The 21,961-nt window shown below is 46.2% G+C and overlaps 1 protein-coding gene across 3 annotated transcripts; it reads right to left on the reverse strand.

Moving 5' to 3' along the window:
• Positions 1 to 5,482: 5,482 nt before the first annotated feature.
• On the reverse strand, positions 5,483 to 12,824 carry LOC119301312 (putative disease resistance protein RGA3). 3 transcript variants are annotated; one of them, XM_037578262.1, is made up of 4 exons: positions 12,412 to 12,820; positions 10,234 to 11,379; positions 6,365 to 7,572; positions 5,483 to 5,616 (listed from the first exon to the last, which is right to left on the reverse strand). In XM_037578262.1, the coding sequence occupies exons 1-3, from the start codon at positions 12,727 to 12,729 to the stop codon at positions 6,478 to 6,480; spliced, it is 2,559 nt and encodes an 852-aa protein (XP_037434159.1). In that variant the 5' UTR covers positions 12,730 to 12,820; the 3' UTR covers positions 5,483 to 5,616; positions 6,365 to 6,477. The 3 variants fall into 3 exon arrangements, with proteins under 3 accessions (XP_037434159.1, XP_037434160.1, XP_037434161.1); XM_037578263.1 differs by lacking the exon at positions 5,483 to 5,616 and adding an exon at positions 5,831 to 6,261; XM_037578264.1 differs by lacking the exon at positions 5,483 to 5,616 and having other exon boundaries at positions 7,258 to 7,416; positions 7,502 to 7,572; positions 12,412 to 12,824.
• Positions 12,825 to 21,961: the final 9,137 nt, after the last annotated feature.

A 21,961-nucleotide genomic window follows, 5' to 3' on the forward strand; every position in this document is an offset into this window, starting at 1 on the left:
TTGGAGCCCAATTAAATGTTCACTTTGTCCGAAATATTATTAGACGACCGTGAAAATTTATTTCGGGATTTTTGGAGTCTATTTAGTATTTCTTTTATTTGTTTTTCCATGTCAGGATTTATAAAAAAAAGTTACCGACCTAACCGGGCCGTGTCTGACCTGGACTCTGACCCGGCCGGCCTTTATAAGCCGCCCCGCCAGCCCACCTGACCCGCCAAACCCGCCGCCGAAACCCTAGCCAGCCGTCGTGCCCCGCCTTGATTTCCGTGCCGCGCCGCCATCGCCAGCCACCGCCGCCCCATTCCGCCGCACCGCCGCCGGATCCGCTCACCGCCGCCGCCGCCGCCAACCCCGCCGGAGCCGCCCCGACCCCGTCGAACCTCGCCGAGGTAGCCGCCCGCCGCCGCCGGTTTTCGTTAGAAAGCCGCTCGGTTTTTTCGTTCGAAACCCTAGCTCTCGTTTTTTGTTTGTTTTAAGATCGGTCCCGTTTCGGTTTTTTCGGTTCGGTTAAATAGCGTACGTTCGTCCGTACGTTCATTTTAATGAACGCTGTTAGTCAGTTAGCCGCAGACAACGAACGTTCGTTCATTAGCCTGTTCGTCTTGTTTTATTTTCCAAGGTTTTTCCGTGATTATTTTCGATCGCGATTTCTGCCCTAATCTTTGTTCTAGTATATTTTTTCGCTCGTTTATCTGAATCGGGTGAAACAAGCGCCTAGATCTTCGTCTCGAAGCCCTCTTTCTGTTTAACCAACTTAAACAAGATTTTGGTACTCTAAAATTTGACTTTAGCCCAGATTAGTAATCGGATCTTGTTTCTTTCGCAGTTTGAGTTTCGTTGCTCCGTTTGTTTTGATTCTTTTTGCAAACCGGAGTTCTTCAGCTGAACTTTCTGGTTATATCTTATTTGAGATTTACCCGTGCATCTTTGCTTGATTGCATATGTATGCTATTGTTTGTTTGCGATAGAATTCCCAGAGTGCGAAGCGTGCTACTACGGGTCTCTAGGAATTGCAGATCGTCAGCAAGGCAAGTAACACTTTGATCATACCCCTTTGATTACCCAGTTTTATGCGTTAGTTACAACCCTCACACATTGCATGAGTAGGATCTCTTAACATGTGGGTTTGGGAAGTAGTTGATGAGGTAGGAACCTATTTCCCTTTTATTATCAAACCCTTGGGAGTTACCTCTACGTTATGCTTATATTGCTATGCTATGCTCGTAGACGTGGATTGGGTTTGAGTGTATCCATGACAGATGTGAGATTGTTAATTAATGGTTCAACTTAAGGTGACAACTTTAATACACATCTGGGTGGATTGCTTGTGGGCACCTGGAGAATCCAGTGTTGTCCTAGCTAGGATATCCCAGAGTACCCGTGTGATCATCCTACGGTCCGCCACCCAGGCTCAAATGGATCATAAGATTATTCATGCTAGAAACTTCTGTGTGCATCCACAAGCCATTATGGGTTCTGGCATAGTTGAGTATGTTGTGTGACCTCTTTCAGTGATGGGCTAGCAGATGTAGGGGAAAGTAGGTGTAATGGTCCACCCAGAGTAAAGAGTTAATGGTTCTGAAAGACTGTGTCTCGGTCATCCGTTTCTCAAACACCTTGTAGTGCGAGAAATCCAACGAAGGAGATCGAGTCTTGTGGGGAAAAGTGCGCAAACCTCTGCAGAGTGTATAAACTAATCATGGTTAGCCGTGTCCCCGGTTATGGACATCTTGAGTATCTGGTACTTGAATTATTGATTTGATCCCATCACTCTAAATTAATTTGTTGGGTTAATGATTACTTTAATTGGGATTGAGTTGGAGGAACCTTCTCAATGCTATTTTAACTACCATGATAGTTAAATAAAATATATTCCTTTGTTGTAGGGAAAAATTGGCTTTTCGCAAAAACAATATAACCATAGAGCCTCCACCAGCCATATTGCATGTAGTGATAGCATTTATCTGTTCATTGCTCTACTGTGTTATATTGTCAGCATATTCCATGTGCTGACCCGTTCTCAGGCTGCAACGTATCATGTTGCAGACTTTTCAGACGACGAGTAAGATGCCGTAGGTCGTTTGTCATGCACTCAGCTATGTCGTTGGAGTTGATGGACTCGCTTTATCTTCCAAGCCTTCCGCTGTTATCGTATTTAGATGGCCTTAAACCATATTTATTGTAATAAGTTCTCTTTTGAGACATTCGTTGTAATAAGTGTGTGATTGCTACTCTGTTATAAATCCTTCGAAGTACTGGGTGTGTCAGCATTACCGATCCAAGGATGACACTGAAGCACAGAGACTTGACCGTCTGAGGTCGGGTCGCTACAAATGCGCTCCTCGATACGGGAGGAGGTCTGGATCATGGTGTCGTCGCCCACGGTTTGCAGGCCCCCTCGACGTACATGACCCCCTCTAACATGAAGTTGGAGCCTATCTCCTCGAACGACAAGGATCAGAAGCCATTCGTCCTCACTGAGGCCGCTATGACAGACGACGAGTTCGCGACATATAGCGCTTAGTCGGACTTCACGAACGTTGACCTCTATGGCCACCCTCTCCACAGTTGCCATGATTCTCCACGACGACGAGGAGCCACTGCTGTCGCGGTCACCAAGGTAGTGGAGGACGTGCCTGTGCACATTCTCGGCGGCACCTCCTCATTCACAGCCTTGTCGTGCCAGGCCCCTCATCCGGGACCGCAGCCTCCGCGAGGAGGCGCGGCGACTTCTCCTCCTCGTTGCCTGAGGAGATGATGATCTCCTTGTTCTCAGGGGAGCCAGCCGCCGTGGAGGTCGAGGGCCCCAGAGAGCAGAGACAACAACGCCAAGATCTACACTGGAAGGAGATTCAGAGCCGCTGCATGCTGCCGTAGAGAACCACAACTTCAACACGTTATGAGGTGGTGCAGTGTGCACTGTGTCGTGTGGACGACGCCGGAGCGGAGAGGAGTGATGCGGTGTGGTGTAGACATCGTCGGAGCCGTGCTTAAATAGGCGCAACCAGATGAACGAAAGGGAAGTCGGCTTCAATGTGGTGCACCATCCGGAGTAGGCTTCTTGGTTGCCGCATCGGCATAGAAACGGCCACGCCCGCTCATCCGGTCATGTCGCTCTGACCGACATCAATGACGTGTGGAGTCACGTTAGCTCTGGAGCGGGCTGGCTGGCATGACTACGCGGCCACCCCTTCGTGCGGAGAGGGTTTTGGGGCGCGCGTATGTTGCGTCAGTCCAGACGTCCGCAAAGCCCCTTGGTTTGCGTCCGGTTTACGGGAATTTGGACAACCATACCCGTTCGTGGACCGGCGTGGTACCACGTTGGATGACAAATTGTGTCCATATAGCTGCATCCGGTTTTGAGGATCCGTGCTGGAGATGCTCTCACACGCTACCTTAGAGAATCTACAACTGGACCCCTCAAACCCGTCTCAAACGCCCGGACAGGCCGCCTGGTCGCTGCCCGGTCACGAAATTTGGACCTAGACGGGCCTCTCAAACCGCCTCAAACGCCCGGGCTCACCGGCACCCCCCATATCTAGCCAAAATATGAGGCGGATATGGGGCGGTCCGGGCGCGCCCGCCACGTCGACTTGGCCCAGCCTGGCCCACGTCTGCCCCACAAATATCATCGTCCGAAAAACCCTAGACCGCAGTCAATCCGAACTCCACTTCACTCTTCTCTCCGTCCACTCCACTTCTGATCCCCTCCAAACTCATCCGATGGCCGGCGACCGAAGCAGCGCTGCCTCCGGTGGGGACTCCGGCTCCGACGACGACTGGTCTAGCCTGCTACGCGAAGCGGACCCCGACGATGTGGAGAAGGTCATCCTCGGCATCGTATTGAGGCGTTCGGTCGTCGACCAAGGCGGATCCGGCAGCGGCGGATCCACTTCGACAGCGCCCGGCGTCCTCCGCCCTTCCTCGTTCTGCTTATATTTTATCTATGTTTGTAGTATGGATTTGCACTGTCCGCCGTTGAACTCCGTCTAATCCGATGAACTGCGCTATGATCATGTGTTTTACGCAGCGTTGCATGAATAGCATGATTTCGAGGTTTAGAATATGAGAGACGCGAGTGTGGAAGACGAAATATGAGGCGTGCCCGGTCAGTGCCCGGGCGCGTCCGCAACCGTTTGAGGGGTCGTATTTGCCCAATCGGGCTGTAGATGCTCTTAGGGGCCACTTATGTTTGGGTCTGCTTTAGGTCTGTGAAATCGGTTTGTGCTCCATACTTACCTTAGCTAGACATTCCGTTGTTAGGGTTTTACACGGTTGTCCTTGACCGACCGTGTGTTCAAGGTTTTGTTTTGTTAGTTTTTCTTATTTATACCACTACATAGTGTATCAATAACTTCAAATGTAAAGACATACAATATCATAGGTGGTTATCTATAAGGGCAAATTAACTGCTAAATAATGTACTTCCTCCGTATCAAAATATAGCCTACAAAAACATCTCCTATTTTGGTACAAAGGTAGTACTTACAAGAAGGATTTAGTGTGTATAGCTCAACTCAATAACAAGTAGCTAACTCATTAATTTGCTACTTAACCAATTGGTTTTGATACGTATTTTTGGAAAGAGATCAATGTCAAGTTGCCAAATCTATGGATCAAGTTTTGAAGGAGAACTCAGCGTTCTTCTCAAGCACAACAAGCTATATAGAGTAAATCATTAGTCTGCTAAAGATCAAAATAGAGGTACATTTCAGGCAACCATCTAACAGATGATACATCATTGATGGCGAACCTCGATGGGTTAGAAGTAGTGAAGACACGACCCAAACTTGAAATAACACCTCACCAGGCACACTGACCGAACCATCAAGCTTTGCCTACACATAATCAAAACAGGCAGAGCAGCATGACGTAGTTAGGCAACAATCTCTCCTAACCACTGATTCATGGCCAATCTCATCACCGATAACCATGGAAACCCAACCAAGCTGAGAGGGCCGATCATGACAAATTCACATCATTAACACCTTACTGAGAGAACATTCAATCAGTTGGACTGCTGTACGACAACCCCTTGATTTGGCCCGTTACATCGTATGTTGTGCTGATATACTCCATTATATTTGATTATGTGGCCGTCATCGTTGCCTTCTATGTTGTCCGCTTCATGCACATGAACCGGTGTGTCCAATGAGCATATGTTTTCTTCAGTAATCAGCACATCTTTTATGAGGTCCTGAGGTTCTTGGCATTTTTCATTGGATTGAGTACCTATCAAAACTCACACGTAGACACATACATGAGGTTATTATGGTTATAAATTAACCTAGTATTGATCTTTTATACTTCTCTTGGTTATGGTAAGCAAGTCCGTTTTTTTTTAACCAGAGGGTTACCTTTCCTCCTTGTTATGGTATTTTAAAGCTACGACTCTGAACCTCTTATTCAGATGTTTGAATTGTGAGTAAAATTATCTAAAGTATTAGATATACCTGTTATCTCTCCATTCGACATCAAATTATTGTTCTTTGAAACATCTGAAGATGAGAAATATGCCAACGGTGCCCTTGAGCTTGATGCAAAGAAAGAAGAATGAGATGAAGACAATGGGAACCGGCACCCTGGAATAAGTGGTGTATCTCCAGCTTCATTTGGCTACAACAAGAAATAAGGACATTGGAATAATTAGAAGGACACCATTTTATCGAAAATAATTGACTGTCCCATTTGAATTTGTAAGATGCAGACCTCTAGGTATTCTCTGTGACCTATGTAGTGAACTAGTGGAAAGTGACTGCGATGCATGTTGAGGTACCCAATGAGATTACTTCAATGAAGAAATCAATTCCAGTTTGAGTACAACTAACAACAACACAAAGGCGTTAAAAAATACACAAAGGTGTCACTTTTTCAGCATTTTTAATTGCTACTGACAACAGTGGTTCAAATTTGCATAATAATTTTGTACATCATCAGGAACTCAATCTATATAAAAAAAGGCAGCCCGGTGCATGTAGCTCCCGCTTGCGCAGGGTCTGGGGAAGGGTCCGACCACTTTGGGTATATCATCAGGAACTCAAACTATATTTAAAAAAGGGCAGCCCAGTGCATGTAGCTCCCGCTTGCGCGGGATCCGGGGAAGGGTCCGACCACTTTGGGTCTATTGTACGCAGCCTTTCCCTACATTTCTGCAAGAGGCTGTTTCCAGGACTTGAACTAACAAGGACTTGAGCAGCTCAGATTAAATTAACAAGGCAGCAACTTTACCACTGCGCCAAGGCTCCCCTTCAGGAACTCAATCTATAGCAGAACTAAAACAAGGGTCATTGTAAAACACAAATTGGAAGGAAACAGTACACACTTGTTAGTTTAATCTAGGAAACATACATGACAAGGAATGTACCTTAGTAATAACTTCAGGCACTACATCCAAGTGCGAAGCAGATGCCAATATCTTCTTTCCTTTCAGATCTCCAATCGCAGGCTCCTCCAGAATGATCTCTGAGATATCAATACTTAATCTGAGCTGCTCAGCTTGCTATGAAAGTTGGTGAGATGGCGAACTCCCAGAGCTGCTAGAACAGGATTACCATCCTGGCACCCAGAAACGTCGAGATTTTGGAGCTTTTTAAGGCACAGTGGCAGATATTCAAGACTAGTGCAGTTTGAGAGATTCAGAAACTGAAGAGAAGTAAGGCATTCAAAGGAACCAAGAATTTTAAGATCAGGACAAGATGAAAGATTTAGGGCTTTCAAATATGCAAGCTGACCAAATGATTGGGGGAGCTCCTCAAGTTTAGAACATTCTGATAGATTCAGATATTGAAGTGAACAAATGTTGCCAAAAAACTCAGGCAGCATTTGGAACTCGAAACCACTTAAGTTCAGATCTACAAGAGAACAAAGGCTAGCAAATGATTGCAGTAGTCTATTAGGTAATGTCGGAAGCTTAGAACACCGTGACAGGTTCAAGAAACGAAGTTTGGTGAGGTTTTCAATAGATTCAGGGAAGCTTCTAACTTCAGGACAGCATGAGAGGTTTAGGTAATGTAAGTCATGCAGCAAATCAAGGCTTTTCAATTCCTGAAGTTTCTGGCAACCTTGGAGATTCAAATAATTCAGGCCCTTTAAGTTGCTGAGGAAGGATGGCAATTCCATGAGTTCAGTTTCTGAAAGATCCAATGCTTGTAGCTTATTAAAGCTACTAATTTGAGGAGGGAGTGTTGTAATGGACAAAGTGGAAGCATCAAGATACCTCAGCTGTTTAAGCTGAAAAACAGGAGCAGGTATCTCATTAACAGAACATTCACTGAGATCCAGAACACGCAGATACTTGTTAACTGAAAAAACTTTGCTGACATCTTCCAATTCTGTACCACTAGTCTTGAAAATGAGTGACCTTGCCTTGGAAGGCCAAGCCTTGCTATCTATTGACTGTAAGCTTGAAGCTGACACCTGTGCGTAACGATAATCACAAAATCTATTATGGCGATCATTCTCCGTGTCCAAAATCACAAGGATATCTTCACCAGCAACTGACCTAGCAAGATCATGTGCCAAATCATGCATGCAGAGCATTTCCTCTGATGCATTGAATATTTCTCCAGCAGTCTGTAGAGGACGTTAATTAGTTTACATACTTAAAAATATACAAACTCCCACCTTATTATGGAATTCATGAATATTATTTCTGGGCATAATTTAGTCATGCCTTGGTGCGGTTACATGTTTAGTTGATTTTAGCAAAGAATAAACAGAAGATAAGTTCACACTTGCTTGTAAGGGTTTATCTGAATACACTGATATCATGTCCGTTTGATGCAGATATTAAAACCATACGTTTGTGTTGCATATTATTGGGGGTTCATGCCAAATCATGCTTCATCAATATAATCTTGAGATTTAATCTAACAAGAAAATAAAATTTATCGATGTCATCTTTTTTGGCTTCAGACGCCTATACCTGGATAGGAGTGCAGACAACGTAGAGAAGTACAAGATGGCGAAGAAGGCCGCAAAGCGAGCTGTTGGTGAAGCAAGGGGTCGGGCATATGACGACCTCTACCAACGGTTAGGCACGAAGGAAGGTGAAAGGGGCATCTATAAGATGGCCAAGATCCGAGAGAGGAAGACGAGGGATATTGGCCAAGTCAAATGCATCAAGGACGGAGCAGGCCAACTCTTGGTGAAGGACGAGGAGATTAAGCATAGATGGCGGGAGTACTTCGACAAGCTGTTCAATGGGGAGAGTGAGAGTTCTACCATTGAACTGGGAGACTCCTTTGATGAGACCAGCATGTGTTTTGTGCGGCGAATCCAGGAGTCTGAGGTGAAGGAGGCTTTAAAAAGGATGAAAGGAGGCAAGGCGATGGGCCCTGATTGTATCCCCATTGAGGTGTGGAAAGGTCTCGGGGACATAGCGATAGTATGGCTAACCAAGCTTTTCAACCTCATTTTTCAGGAAAACAAGATGCCAGAAGAATGGAGACGGAGTATATTAGTACCAATCTTCAAGAACAAGGGGGATGTTCAGAGTTGTACTAATTACCGTGGAATTAAGCTGATAAGCCATACAATGAAGCTATGGGAGAGAGTCATTGAGCACCGCTTAAGAAGAATGACAAGCGTGACCAAAAATCAGTTTGGTTTCATGCCTGGGAAGTCGACCATGGAAGCCATTTTCTTGGTACGACAACTTATGGAGAGATATAGGGAGCAAAAGAAGGACTTGCATATGGTGTTCATTGACTTGGAGAAGGCCTATGATAAGATACCGCGGAATGTCATGTGGTGGGCCTTGGAGAAACACAAAGTCCCAGCAAAGTACATTACCCTCATCAAGGACATGTATGATAATGTTGTGACAAGTGTTCGAACAAGTGATGTCGACACCGATGACTTCCCGATTAAGATAGGACTGCATCAGGGGTCAGCTTTGAGCCCTTATCTTTTTGCATTGGTGATGGATGAGGTCACAAGGGATATACAAGGAGATATCCCATGGTGTATGCTCTTTGCGGATGATGTGGTGCTAGTTGACGATAGTCGGACGGGGGTAAATAGGAAGTTAGAGTTATGGAGACAAACCTTGGAATCGAAAGGGTTTAGGCTTAGTAGAACTAAAACCGAGTACATGATGTGCGGTTTCAATACTACTAGGTGTGAGGAGGAGGAGGTTAGCCTTGATGGCTAGGTGGTACCTCGGAAGGACACCTTTCGGTATTTGGGGTCAATGTTGCAGGAGGATGGGGGTATTGATGAAGATGTGAACCATCGAATCAAAGCCGGATGGATGAAGTGGCGCCAAACTTCTGGCATTCTCTGTGACAAGAGAGTGCCACGAAAGCTAAAAGGCAAGTTCTACAGGACGGCGGTTCGACCCGCAATGTTGTATGGCGCGGAGTGTTGGCCGACTAAAAGGCGACATGTTCAACAGTTAGGTGTGGCGGAGATGCGTATGTTGAGATGGATGTGTGGCCACACGAGGAAGGATCGAGTCTGGAATGATGATATACGAGATAGAGTTGGGGTAGCACCAATTGAGGAGAAGCTTGTCCAACATCGTCGGAGATGGTTTGGGCATATTCAGCGCAGGCCTCCAGAAGCTCCAGTGCATAGCGAACGGCTAAAGCGTGCGGAGAATGTCAAGAGAGGGCGGGGTAGACCGAATTTGACATGGGAGGAGTCTGTTAAGAGAGACCTGAAGGATTGGAGTATCACCAAAGAGCTAGCTATGGACAGGGGTGCGTGGAAGCTTGCTATCCATGTGCCAGAGCCATGAGTTGGTTGCGAGATCTTATGGGTTTCACCTCTAGCCTACCCCAACTTGTTTGGGACTAAAGGCTTTGTTGTTGTTGTTGTTGTTGATGATGTCATCTTTTTTGTCCTAAATTTACCATGCGGCTTAAAAAGTCTATTGCTTTCAATAGCACGATATATGCCTTAATCGTGCTGGTTTCAGATGTCCTCACAGTAACCAACCTTAGTAATGTCGCAAATTTCGAATCAGTTATCATATAAAACACGATGTTCCTATGCAAGCTTTCTTTGCAGTAATTCCATTTGCACAAAGCTTATGAGAAGCTACAAATATTTCCGCACAACAAAAAAAAAACTACAAATATTAATAAAACAATGGCCCTTGTGAGTTGTTTGATTTCTGGAATGACGGAGAATATTGATGATGCACGTGGTCAGATTCACCATTTTGTACATGCATCACAGTATAGAACATAACAAGCAATAACAAAGGTATGGCTCCAAAGAACTTACTTGATGCCTTCCTATAACTTGAAGGAAATATATTGCTTTAAGTTCGTCAATATACTTCTCAGCAGTTACATCAAGAGGTAAGGTTCCATGTCTGGACTCAATCATGTCAAGTGCAATCCATTGCTGAATAAGTTTTTTCTTGTCCATGACAGATCCTTTAGGGAAGATTGAACAGTATACAAAGCATAATCTTAGTTCGTGAGGCATATTGTAATATATTATCTTGAATGATGGAAATAGTGGTGAAATTTTGTCTTCGGGATAATCTTCCTCTATCTTCCACATATCTTTATCCTTGGCAGCTTTCCAGATCTCACGCCTCTGTCGTTGAGCATTCACCACAGATCCAAGAAAGTTAGCAACCAAAGGTGTGCCGCCACACCTTCTAACAATTTCTTCTCCGTATTCCCTGAACAGTGGGTCACCACGCCCAGTCATTGCCCTTTGTGAGAATATACTCAAACAATCATCTTCAGATAATGCAGACAACTTGTAAGGTGGAACAGTAGACACCAACTCAGCAACTTTATAGCTATGGGTGGTCACTACAATCTTGCTTTCTGTCTGTATACCTGTGAGCAACATCTGCTTCAGCTCATTCACTTCTTCATCTTTACCCCACAAGTTGTCTAATACTATTAAGCAGCTATACTTATTAAGTATGGTTTGAACGGCATTCTTAATTGATTGTAATTGCATATTTCCCTCAATCCTTTCGGTAGTTTGTGAAACTATATCCCTCCCGATTTTTTCAAGGCTGACATTACCCATGGAAACATGAACCCATATCCTGAAGCTGAATGCCTTTGTTCTGGCATCATTGAAAACTAGCTGTGCAAGGCTTGTTTTCCCAAGACCCATGGGCCCTACTATAGAAATAATGGAAATCTCACCGACACTTTTCTGCATTATAATGTCCATGAGATTTTCTAAGTCTCTATCTCTCCCAAAAAGAATAATGTCACTATTTCTGTATGATGTTGTCTGCTTCTCATCAAAATCCACCACTGAGTTAATATGTGAAATGAAATGATATTGATTTGGCAAGTGTTGCCTTGTCTGCAACAACTCTCTCTTGGATTTCATCTTATGAACCATGCTAACTTTCGAAATCACGGGATTGGAAAGTGAGCAGAACAATGATCCCTGAAAATTTATAAGCAGTTTTACTTAAAAATCAACATCTTTGCTGCTATAAGAAAATCTGTAAGCTTGCTAAATGTCATCACAGAGTGACTAGCAAAAGGCAGATAAGAAGTGCTTGTGCTACATGCCATAACAAAACCAAAATCCAAAATGTTGGGTTAAAGTTGCAATCGCATAACAATTCGTTGCTTCTTATGGCAGGAGTGGAAGAACCACGATCCTTGGTAAGCAGTACCTTACCATGGCAAACAAGAACTTGTTTCTCACTGCCCCTCAATGATTAATTCTTTACTATCTGGCCAAGTTAAAACAAAATGTTCTTGTCCCACTCCAGTTTACATGCTCAAGATTTTGGAGACCTATATGTTGAGAGCTCTATACATTCACTGCATATTATGGTAAAAGATAGCGACTACGCGACTGCTTGCTGTTCGTCTGCTTCCTCTATGTCTGCGTCGCCCTCATCATCACCATGTCCACCGACGCCAAACGTGCCGCCGCCGAGAAGCTCAAGGCCGGCAGAAGGCCGCCGAGGACACCGCTGCTGCCGCCACCGCCGCGGCGGCTTCTGCACGGCCTACTGGAGGGTATAACACGTATATCCCTCCTGATTATTTCCGTATTAGCAGTACTAGCATTATGTGTAGATCTGTCTACTGTTTGCGTAGTACGTGCTCGTTTAGATCAGTATCAGTATGTTGCTAATTCTGTCAATGCCATGCTGGTCATCTATTTATGGATTGAATTAGTCGAAAAATTGCCTATTTACTTAGCATCATGTGCGCCATCGACCAGTGTTGCTGGCATGCACTGCTAATACATATCTTTTTAAAGGGAAACCTACTAAGACATGTTATGAATTTGGATTAGAAAAATCAAGTATTGACAAACATGGATAACAAGATGTTAGTGAGTTGAAATTATTGCAGAAATTCGTGGGCGAAATCATAACTCCTGGGAAGAAGAGTTGAAACTCTTCAGATCTGGTCCAAATCGTACAAGAAACTATTTACTCAGACCAAACTATTTTACCTTCTGAGCATAGCTGCTGCTCCCTTCAAACTGCTCCTTGGAAGAGTAGTAGTCGTCAACCATGTCTTCGATGTCGAAGGCCAGGGACTTGATCTGGGCGAGCCAGTGCCGCAGATTCGCCCTCTCGCTTCCGAAGGAGTTCCTCTCCGCATTTTTCAGCAGGTCTTCTAGGTACACCAGAGTGTCCTTTATGCTCTCCAGGTCGTCGCTGAAACTGCAGCACAGCGTGACCTCGCCCTGCGCGGCGCCGATGATTTCGCCGATCTTGCGGGCGACCTGGCTCACAGCCGCGGCCGCGAGCATCTCCGTACCAACCATAGCTGGAAGTAAGGGGGTGGAGCAAGAGCAGAGCACAACCAGAAGATGCGGCCGGCAATGGAGGCTTTGAGCTGAACTAGGACTATCCACCGAGTTATTTGTCATTTTCATCACTTTTGTTTTAGATCGATTGGTTTCTTGACTTTGACTTTTCAAAGTCTCGATGGTGGACAAAGATGTAGAACCAACTCTTCAAATGTAGTACAAACGCAGATGTAGGTGAAGAAACCTACACATCGTGTGGATTTCCTATCAGCATGATACTCGTGCGTTGCCAGGAAGCCATTGGCTTAGGAGGTGGTCAAATAACGTTAATCCTGTGTCCGTTGCATAATTTATGATTAGTAAAGATATCAAAGATATGGTGAGGGGCGTGCATTGTTAGAGAATTTTAAATGAGCACGGTAGAGAAACTAAAATTAAGATCGATTTTGAGTTGAAGCCACAATTTTGTGCTTGTTATTTGTGCCTTCTACAAAAAAAAGTTGGTCTCACATAAAAATAGTGTATTTATTTATTTATGATAGATCTCACATGTAAGTAAAGTATATTTGTTACCAGGCAGCAAGCCTGGTAAGCTATCTTAAAAACAACATCAAAAAGTAAAGTATATTTGTTTATATCTCTTTTGAAAGATTGCTAGTTCCACATTTGGGGATGCTGGTGTGTTTATTTCAAAAGAATGTTGGACCTACATGTGAATTCACCACCAACTCTAATCTTTATAAGTAGGAAAGATTACAATTTTAAATGGCATTGTCAGTATGTCACCCGTCTGGTCCAAACTTTCTTAACGAGACCATCCCAACTCAAGTCTAAATTGGGACTGCTAAGGGCTTTTTAGTTCACTCCTCTAATTGGCACCTAGTCGAAATTAAACCGAATAGTGGAGTAAAAGTTTTACTCCTTTGCCTCGCGGGCGCCTAAAATCACTTGGCCTCGAGGTGGTCGAGTAAACATTGCGCCCACTTTTCCAGCGGCCACCCCCACTGCATCGGCGCCGACACACCTGTCATCGACTGTCCACTGCCTCCGCCGCTACCTCGTCGCCTCCCTTGGCCCTAACCGCCTTTCTACCGAAGTCCGAGCCATTCACCGCCATCGTCGTCGTCGTCAGGGATGAGCTGAAACACCGTCGCTGCCGCATCGACCGATTCGTCGGAAACCGCCTCAGATCTTCTTCCTCGTTGGCTACCCAGCACCTCACCGTGCTTGCGCACCTTAACCGGCCATCCACACGCCCCGCCGCCTGCTAGTTTGGGCTCAACTCCGCCGGCTAGCTGGTAGACCTCCACCGCCTTGCAAGTGTATGACGTTTTGCCTAGGTGAGTATTTTTTTTATTTTTTGTCTCGTGTTTGGTCCAATTGAATTGAACTGAATTGTTTCAACTGAAGATGAAGAGGACGAGAGAGATGATCTTTGAGGACTATCTTCAAGGACTCATCGTCATCTGAGGAGGAATAATGACGATGACTTCAAAATTGTCGTTGGCATGATTTTCAACAATGATATTAGGCGGCTGAGGAGAGGATTGCACTTTGGCCGCATACAACTCAACCGTGATAGGGCGGAGGGCCATGCCAAGATTATGAGATATTATTTTGACCATAATCTGACCTATCCAGAGAAGTATTTTTGCCGCCGCTTTTGTATGCACACAAGTCTCTTTCTCACCATTGCAAAAGTCATGGCGAAGTATGATGATTTGTTCAAGCTTAGAAGGAATGCATGCAGAAAAATGAAGTGTGAGCCCTTTGATGAAGTGTATTACGGTTGTTCGAGTTCTAGCATATGGGTGTTCGGCTGATGCATTAACAACTATGTCCGCATTGGAGAAGGTACAATCTTGGAGGATGTTCGAAGGTTAACAAAATTACTTGATGTCTTTGAGGCAGAGTACTTGAGGGAACCCAGCAAGGAAGACACCGAGAGGCTGTTGGCAGCGAGTGAAGAAAGAGGATGGCCTTGGATGCTAAGATCAGTTGACTGCACGCACTGGACCTAGAAGAGTTCTCTTGCGGGATGGAAAGGTCAGTACAAAGGCCACTACAATGATCCAATGATCATTCTTGAGGTTGTTGCATCTGAGGATCTATGGATCTGACATTCATTCTTTGGATTGCCTGGCTCTCACAATTACCTAAATGTACTATCGATATCATGTAACACCCGGATAATTAAGCTACATTAATCATATGCTAATGATGCCATGTCACCACGATTACTGTTGTTAAACTCACATTGGTTTGAATCTGGTCCAAATTCAATTTTAAAATAAAGTCAAAAATAAAGGTTTTCAAATGTCAAAACTAAAATGTGCAAACTATGGAAAATAATTCGTAAATATTATTGGTGAAGAAACCAAATTCTTATAAAATGTTTAGGTGCTCAAAAATAAATAAAACAATGTCTTAAACAATTATATAAATGCCTTTTATAATTTCTAAAATAGCAAACTACTTTAAATAAAGTCCAAAATTTTTGTGGCACTGTATATAATTGCATCTCTAATTTCGGGCCAAGTCTCATTTTTCTTAAAGGTCGTTTGCTATTTGAAAATGAATTAGAATAGAAACTATAAAAGAAAAATTATGGCAGAAAAGAAAAGGAGGAGGACCTAAGTGTCGGTGTCAAAACCGGCGGATCTCGGGTAGGGGGTCCCGAACTGTGCATCTAGGATCGATGGTAACAGGAGACAGGGGACACGATGTTTACCCAGGTCCGGGCCCTCTCTATGGAGGTAATACCCTACTTCCTGCTTGATTGATCTTGATGAATATGAGTATTATAAGAGTTGATCTACCATGAGATCATAATGGCTAAACCCTAGAAGTCTAGCCTATATGGGTATGGTAATGAGTATATGTGGTATCCTTTCCGGACTACCCTCTTCGGTTTATATAGACACCGAGAGGATCTAGGGTTTACATGGAGTCGGTTACATAAGAAGGAATCTTTGGTCGCCAAGCTTGCCTTCCACGCCAAGTAGAGTCCAATCCGGACACGGTATAGTCTTCGGCCTTCATGTCTTCACAGCCCATCAGTCCGGCCCATGGATAACAGGCCGGATGCCCGAGGACCCCTTAGTCCAGGACTCCCTCAGTAGCCCCCGAAACAGTCTTCAATAGCGAGGTGCTCGGCACACATATTATGCTCGGCATTGCAAGGCGGGTTCTCCCTTCGATGATATCCAAGTAATGTATTTGGCCATTGATCCAATGTCGCCTCCTTGGCTTCTGCGCATTGAATAATCTTTGTCCTCCACGTGTCGAGTGAATGTGGAAAGTCAGGGTATTTTTGCGAATAACACCCCATCCATGTGAGGAAGAGCGCCTATTTAAAGAGATTGGATCCCAGATCCATTCAGCGCTACGCAGAAGAAATCCCCAAAGACTGCTCAGGAGAAACTATTCCAGCATGGCTAGTGTTCCCAGCTCCTCCGCTCGTCCTGACCCAGAGAAAGGCGAGTGGGAGAGGTGTTCCGTGTCTCATAGCCGATTGACGAAGTTGCAAACGCAGGGATTCCTTCCCCATGCGGATCTAGTCCCTGTTCGAACGGGGCTAGCTTCCTTCAATGAGGGGACTCATGCAGAGGACTTCCCCAATCCGTTCGAGGGGAGCGAGTGTGTTTTGTCCCCTACCTGCTAAGAGGCGTTGGATTTCCAATCCATCCGTTCCTCCGAGGGCTTCTGGAATATTACGGCCTCCAGCCGGCAGCTGCACAACTTCACTCCGGCCTCTATTCTGCACATTGCGGGTTACGTCGCTTTATGCGAACTTTTCCTGGGCATCGAGGCTCACTTCGAGTTGTGGAGGAAGCTGTTTTTGTCTCGTCCCGTGCAATCACGAAGGGTCAATATTTGAAGTGGGCGGAGCCGAAGTATGGCGCGTCGCCGATACTGGATATCCATCCGGCACACCAAGGAAGGCACCTGATAAATGGCCCTCCGAATGGTTTTATATAGAGGACGTTGCGCTTCTTGACCCGATTCGAAAGGGTCTTCCTGAATTTGCTCGCGTCACGCTGAAGAAACGCCACAGTTGGCGTCCCCGGAGTCTTGAAGAGGAAGATGGCGCGGAGGTTCGTCAGCTGATGAGCAGGATAAGAGAGCTTACTCAGTCCGGACTCACAGTAATCGAGGTTATGGCGATTTCCATAGCTCGAGGGGTTCAACCGCTCCAATACAGAGGGATTCCCATGTGGCACTACAATGGGGAGGACGACGCCTCTCGTTGCAGCCGGAAAGGTCCGGATACCCCTGCCGCTTTGGCTAAGATATTAGCCGAACTGTTCAAAGGGGAGAAAAAGGAATTTCTCTGCATCAAATTTAGAGACGGGTACTCTATGTATAACCCTCCCAGCTGGGTATGGCCCGACCCCTCCGTTTTTACTTCTTCCATCTCCGAATTGCCTTTGATAAACTTCCAGCTTGTTTGCTTATGACAACACTAGAGAAAGGTCACCGAGGGATTTTATAGTCCCGCCGCACAGCCAGAGGACCATAATCGGGAGCTAGATCCCGGGTTCGAAGAGGATCCGGATATATTTGTGGTGCTTGCGGAGGGGTGTTTTACCAGGCGAGCTACGATGGCATAGAAGTGGCCATCATCGCCGACTACCCCGGTCTTCTTCTAGCTTCACACGTAAGTGATCCGAACACACCTTATTCAAAAGAGATCTCTCCTTCCTTCTTACCCACCGCACTGTCTTGTGCTCAAAAGGGGAAGGGTTCGACGCGTCGTACTACTCCAAGGGTACCTCCGAAGAGAGCGCCCCCACTCCGGGCGAGCCTTCCAAGAGGAAAGCAAACGAAGATACAGCCGTGCCCTCATCGAAGAGGTATGAATTCGCCAACCTGCACCTGAGCGGTCATGTCCAACCGTGACCTTCCTGTTATCCATGTGTCAGGAGAAAGACGCGTCGGACCGTATCCGGAGGTTCAGGCGGCCGTACTTCTCGCAGCCAGGATTCAGATCCTGCCATGAAGACGGGGGTTGATGCGGAGGCAAAGCTGGACTGTCCTCCGGCCGAGGACTCAGATGATGTATCCGTCACCAACTCGGAAGTGGAGAGTGCGATGAATCATCGGCGCCGCCGGGCCATTTTACAAGACCCTGTCTTTTCAGAAGAGTCATTTAACGCCTTCAACTCAGCCGATGCATACATCCGAGCTGCTCGAGATGGGATTAACAGGGCCACAAAGCAACATTTGAAAGATGTGCAGGTAAACTTATTTTGTCTGACTATGATAACCATATGCCAGTAGCCCCCGAGACTTAAAGGGGTTGAAACAACTGATTTAAGGATCAATGTATGACCAGGTGCTTACGGAGAAGAACACCCAGCTAGCTCAGGAGCTGGAAAAGTGTCAGTGCCGGCTGCTTGCTGTCAATGCCGAACTGGAGAAATACAAGGCATCTCCCAGTAATGTTTCCTTCTACCGAAAATTCATAATGATACACCGATAGTGCGAATTTGGGTGCTAATCTTTGTGTTCGGCCGTTAGACCAAGTACAAGAGCAGCTGGACGCCGCTCGAAGCAAAGAACGCGGAGCCAAAAAGCTACTAGCAGCAGGCGAGCATGTATTGACAAAAGTCATTCAGGAGAAAAAGAAACTCCAGGACTCGAACTCCAAACTGGGCGAAGAACTGAAAGATGTGCGAGCTCAGCTAGCTGACTCTGTGAAGGAGAACAAGAAGTTGCGAGGCGGCATATTCAGTATGTGGCCACTTTCTGTTTTATAACAGTGTTGGAGGTAACGGTAGCTGATATAGCTGAAATTTTAGGTGTTTTGACGAACCGCCCTGAAGAGGAGGTGTCCGGATCATCGAGTGATCTTCTGCAAGGGCTGTCGCAGTTGCATGAGCAAGCTCGGCAGGCGATGCGGAGTGTAGCCAAGGCTTTATGGCCGTCCGACCCCCTCCAGGAAGCATGCAGAAGCTGGTAGAGCTGTTCAAGAGAGCGCGGCGGCGTATCCGGTTGTGGAAGATATCGGCATGCCGAGAGGGTGCGCGAGAGGCCTGGGCCATGGCGAAGACGCGGTATACCAAGATGGATCCTAATCACATGGCTCGTGTCGGACCGCTAGGGTCGGGTGGGGAAGAAATTCCCGTTAGTTTAGTATATGACCAAGTAGAGGTGGAAGCCAAATATTCCCAACAGGATTGTAAGTTAGACTGCCCGTTGGAAGGTGTAGAGGAGGAGGTTTTCAAGTCCAAGTGACTGTATACTTTCCTCATCTAGCCGAATTGTATATCATTTGTCATGGCAGACCTTTTCGCCTCAACCTCCAGTCCCGAAGGTGCGGAGTGTTTCCAAATACCGTCGCAGCCGAATAGGCCAGGGTATGCCTGGAAAACTAGGCGTAGGGGTCATATTTGCTTGAACAGACAAGTTGTATCCGGCTAGCTATGTTATATTACATTGATATCATAAGAAACATCTTCGAGAGAGAATAGTTCCTTTAAGTTCCTTTCCCTGGGTGTGCATGCATTTAATGCGCATGTCCGAATTATGATATGAGCACCACGGTTTGTATAACTTCTGGGGGTGCACAATGGAGTGAGTTTGAATAACATCTTTAATTCACCGACCGAATATTCCCTTAAGAACGCTAGCTTTCGGCTTCACCCAGTCTGAGGTACACATCCGGATGACCCGACGGTAACAATCGCAGAGGTGATCCCTTTATGCCCTAGCCAAACTAACAGGAACATAGGGCATAAGCACAGGAGCCAGGCAACCTAGCTTGGCCAAAACTTAAGTCATATCGATGCATATAATGGCAAAGAAAAGGTACATATGGAAAAACTCATATGTGAGGAGCTTGATGCTCAAGGAATGACAAGAACTTCTGTCCAAGAAGCCCCCAGGTACAAGTGGCGTACATGTTTAAAGATGTATGTGCCAATGGTGTCCGGTCTAGCCGCACTTAAAGCTTTAAAGCGAGAAAAAAGAAAGTAATCGGAAAAGAGAGAAAAAATAATGGAAACTACAAGGGAGGAGGAGACGAACAATGGGTTTAGCGCTAGGCGTAGAATCTCCGGAGACTGGCCGCGTTCCAGGGGTTCGGCTCGAGGCGATTGTCTGATGCATCGCGAAGACGGTACACTCCTCCGGTGAGAACTTCGTCAATTATGAAGGGACCCTCCCATTTGGGCTTGAGTTTGTCCTTTTTCTTCTCCGGGAGGCGTAGAACGAGTTCGCCGACGTTGTAAGTCTTGGCCCGTACTCCTCTGCTTTGATATCTTCGAGCCTGCTATTGGTAAACTGCTGAACGGGCTTTTGCGACATCGCGTTCCTCCTCCAGGGCATCTAGGCTGTCCTGCCAATCGAGCTCGGCTTCTCTCTCTTCGTACATACGCACTCTAGGTGAGTCGTGAATAATATCGCAGGGCAATACGGCCTCTGCACCATACACCATGAAGAAAGGTGTGTACCCGGTAGTACGGTTGCGCGTGGTCTGCAGCCCCCAGAGTACGAAGTCGAGCTCCTCAACCCAGTGCTTGTCTGATTCTTTCAAAGACCGCACTAGTCTGGGCTTGATGCCGCTCATAATAAGACCATTGGCGCGTTCGACTTGACCATTGGTTCATGGGTGGTAGACGGAGGCGTAATTGAGTTTAATACCTAGATTAGTACACCAGGTTTTTACCTCGTCGGCCATGAAATTGGAGCCGTTGTCAGTGATGATGCTATGTGGGACACCATAACGGTGCACAACATCAGATATGAAGTCTATCACCGGGCCGGACTCAGCCATTTTGACCGGTTTAGCCTCTATCCACTTCGTGAATTTGTCCACCATAACCAGCAGATATTTTTTCTTATGGCTTCCCCCTTTAAGGGGTCCAACCATGTCGAGTCCCCAGACCGCGAAAGGCCAAGTGATGGGGATTGTTTGTAGGGCAGTGGGGGGCATATGGCTTTGATTGGCAAAGAGTTGGCATCCGATGCAACATTGGACAAGGTCCTGTGCATCCGCTTGAGCCGTCGGCCAATAAAACCCTGTACGGAAGGCCTTGCTAATAAGGGCCCGAGCTGCGACATGGTGACCGCCGAGTCCGGCATGAATTTCAGCCAAGAGTTGCCACCCCTCTTCCTCGGATATACATCGTTGAAGGACTCCGATGGCGCTTTTCTTGTAGAGCTCTCCATCATGAACCTTGTAGGCCTTCGAGCGCCGGACAATGCAGCGGGCCTCATTCTGGTCCTCAGGAAGTTCCTTCCTATTAAGGTAGGCCCGGAAGGGTTCGGTCCATGGGGAAATGACTGCCATGATGAGATGCGCCGACGGTGTTATGTCGATGTTTCCGGGATCTGGGGTTATGTTTGGGTCCGGACTAGTGTTGCCGTTTTCCCCCTGCCACACTACGGATGGCTTAAAGAGCCTTTCCAGGAAGATATTAGGTGGGATGGGGTCATGCTTAGCGCCAATACGAGCAAGAACATCCGCCGCTTGATTACTTTCTCGAGCCACATGATGGAACTCGAGCCCCTCGAACCGGGCCGACATTTTTATGACTGCGTTACGATACGCTACCATCTTCGGATCTTTAGCGTCGAAATCTCCATTTATTTGAGATATTGCAAGGTTTGAGTCCCCGTGCACTTCTAGGCGTTGTATGCCCATGGAGACAGCCATCCGGAGACCATGCAATAAGGCCTCGTATTCGACTGCGTTATTGGAGTCTGTGTATAGTATTTGGAGAACGTACTGGATGACGTCTCCAAGGGGACGTTAAAACAACACCCGCTCCTAACCCTGCCAGCATTTTGGAGTCGTCAAAGTACATGACCCAATTGGAGTATGTGTCGTACTCTTTAGGGAGTTCGGCCTCTATCCATTCGATGATGAAGTCGTCCAGTACTTGGGATTTGATAGCTCGACGTGGTTTATATGTAATGTCAAATGGCAGGAGCTCGATGGCCCGTTTGGCAATTCGGCCCGTAGCATCGCGGTTGTTTATAATGTCATTGAGTGGTACTTCGAAGGCCACCATGATCGAACACTCCTGGAAGTAGTGACGGAGCTTTCGGGATGCCATTAAGACCGCGTATGCTATTTTTTTGATAATGAGGGTACCGGGATTTGCATGGTGTAAGGACAGTAGATACGTAGTATACTGGCTTCTGAAGCGGGAATTTATGTCCGTCCTGTTCTCGTTCGACAACGAGTACGACGCTCACCACGTGATGTGTTGCCGATATGTATAATAACATCGGTTCG

This window comes from Triticum dicoccoides, chromosome 5A (genome assembly GCF_002162155.2).
Source record: "Triticum dicoccoides isolate Atlit2015 ecotype Zavitan chromosome 5A, WEW_v2.0, whole genome shotgun sequence".
NCBI classification, from domain to species: domain Eukaryota; kingdom Viridiplantae; phylum Streptophyta; class Magnoliopsida; order Poales; family Poaceae; genus Triticum; species Triticum dicoccoides.

Coding starts and splice junctions, on each gene's coding strand:
- LOC119301312 (XM_037578262.1), bottom strand. CDS start 12,729: ATGGTTGGTACGGAGATGCTCGCGGCCGCGGCTGTGAGCCAGGTCGCC. Junction 11,380..12,411: donor GCAGCAGCTATGCTCAGAAG/GTAAAATAGTTT, acceptor ATAAATTTTCAG/GGATCATTGTTCTGCTCACT. Junction 7,573..10,233: donor AAGTTATAGGAAGGCATCAA/GTAAGTTCTTTG, acceptor CGTCCTCTACAG/ACTGCTGGAGAAATATTCAA.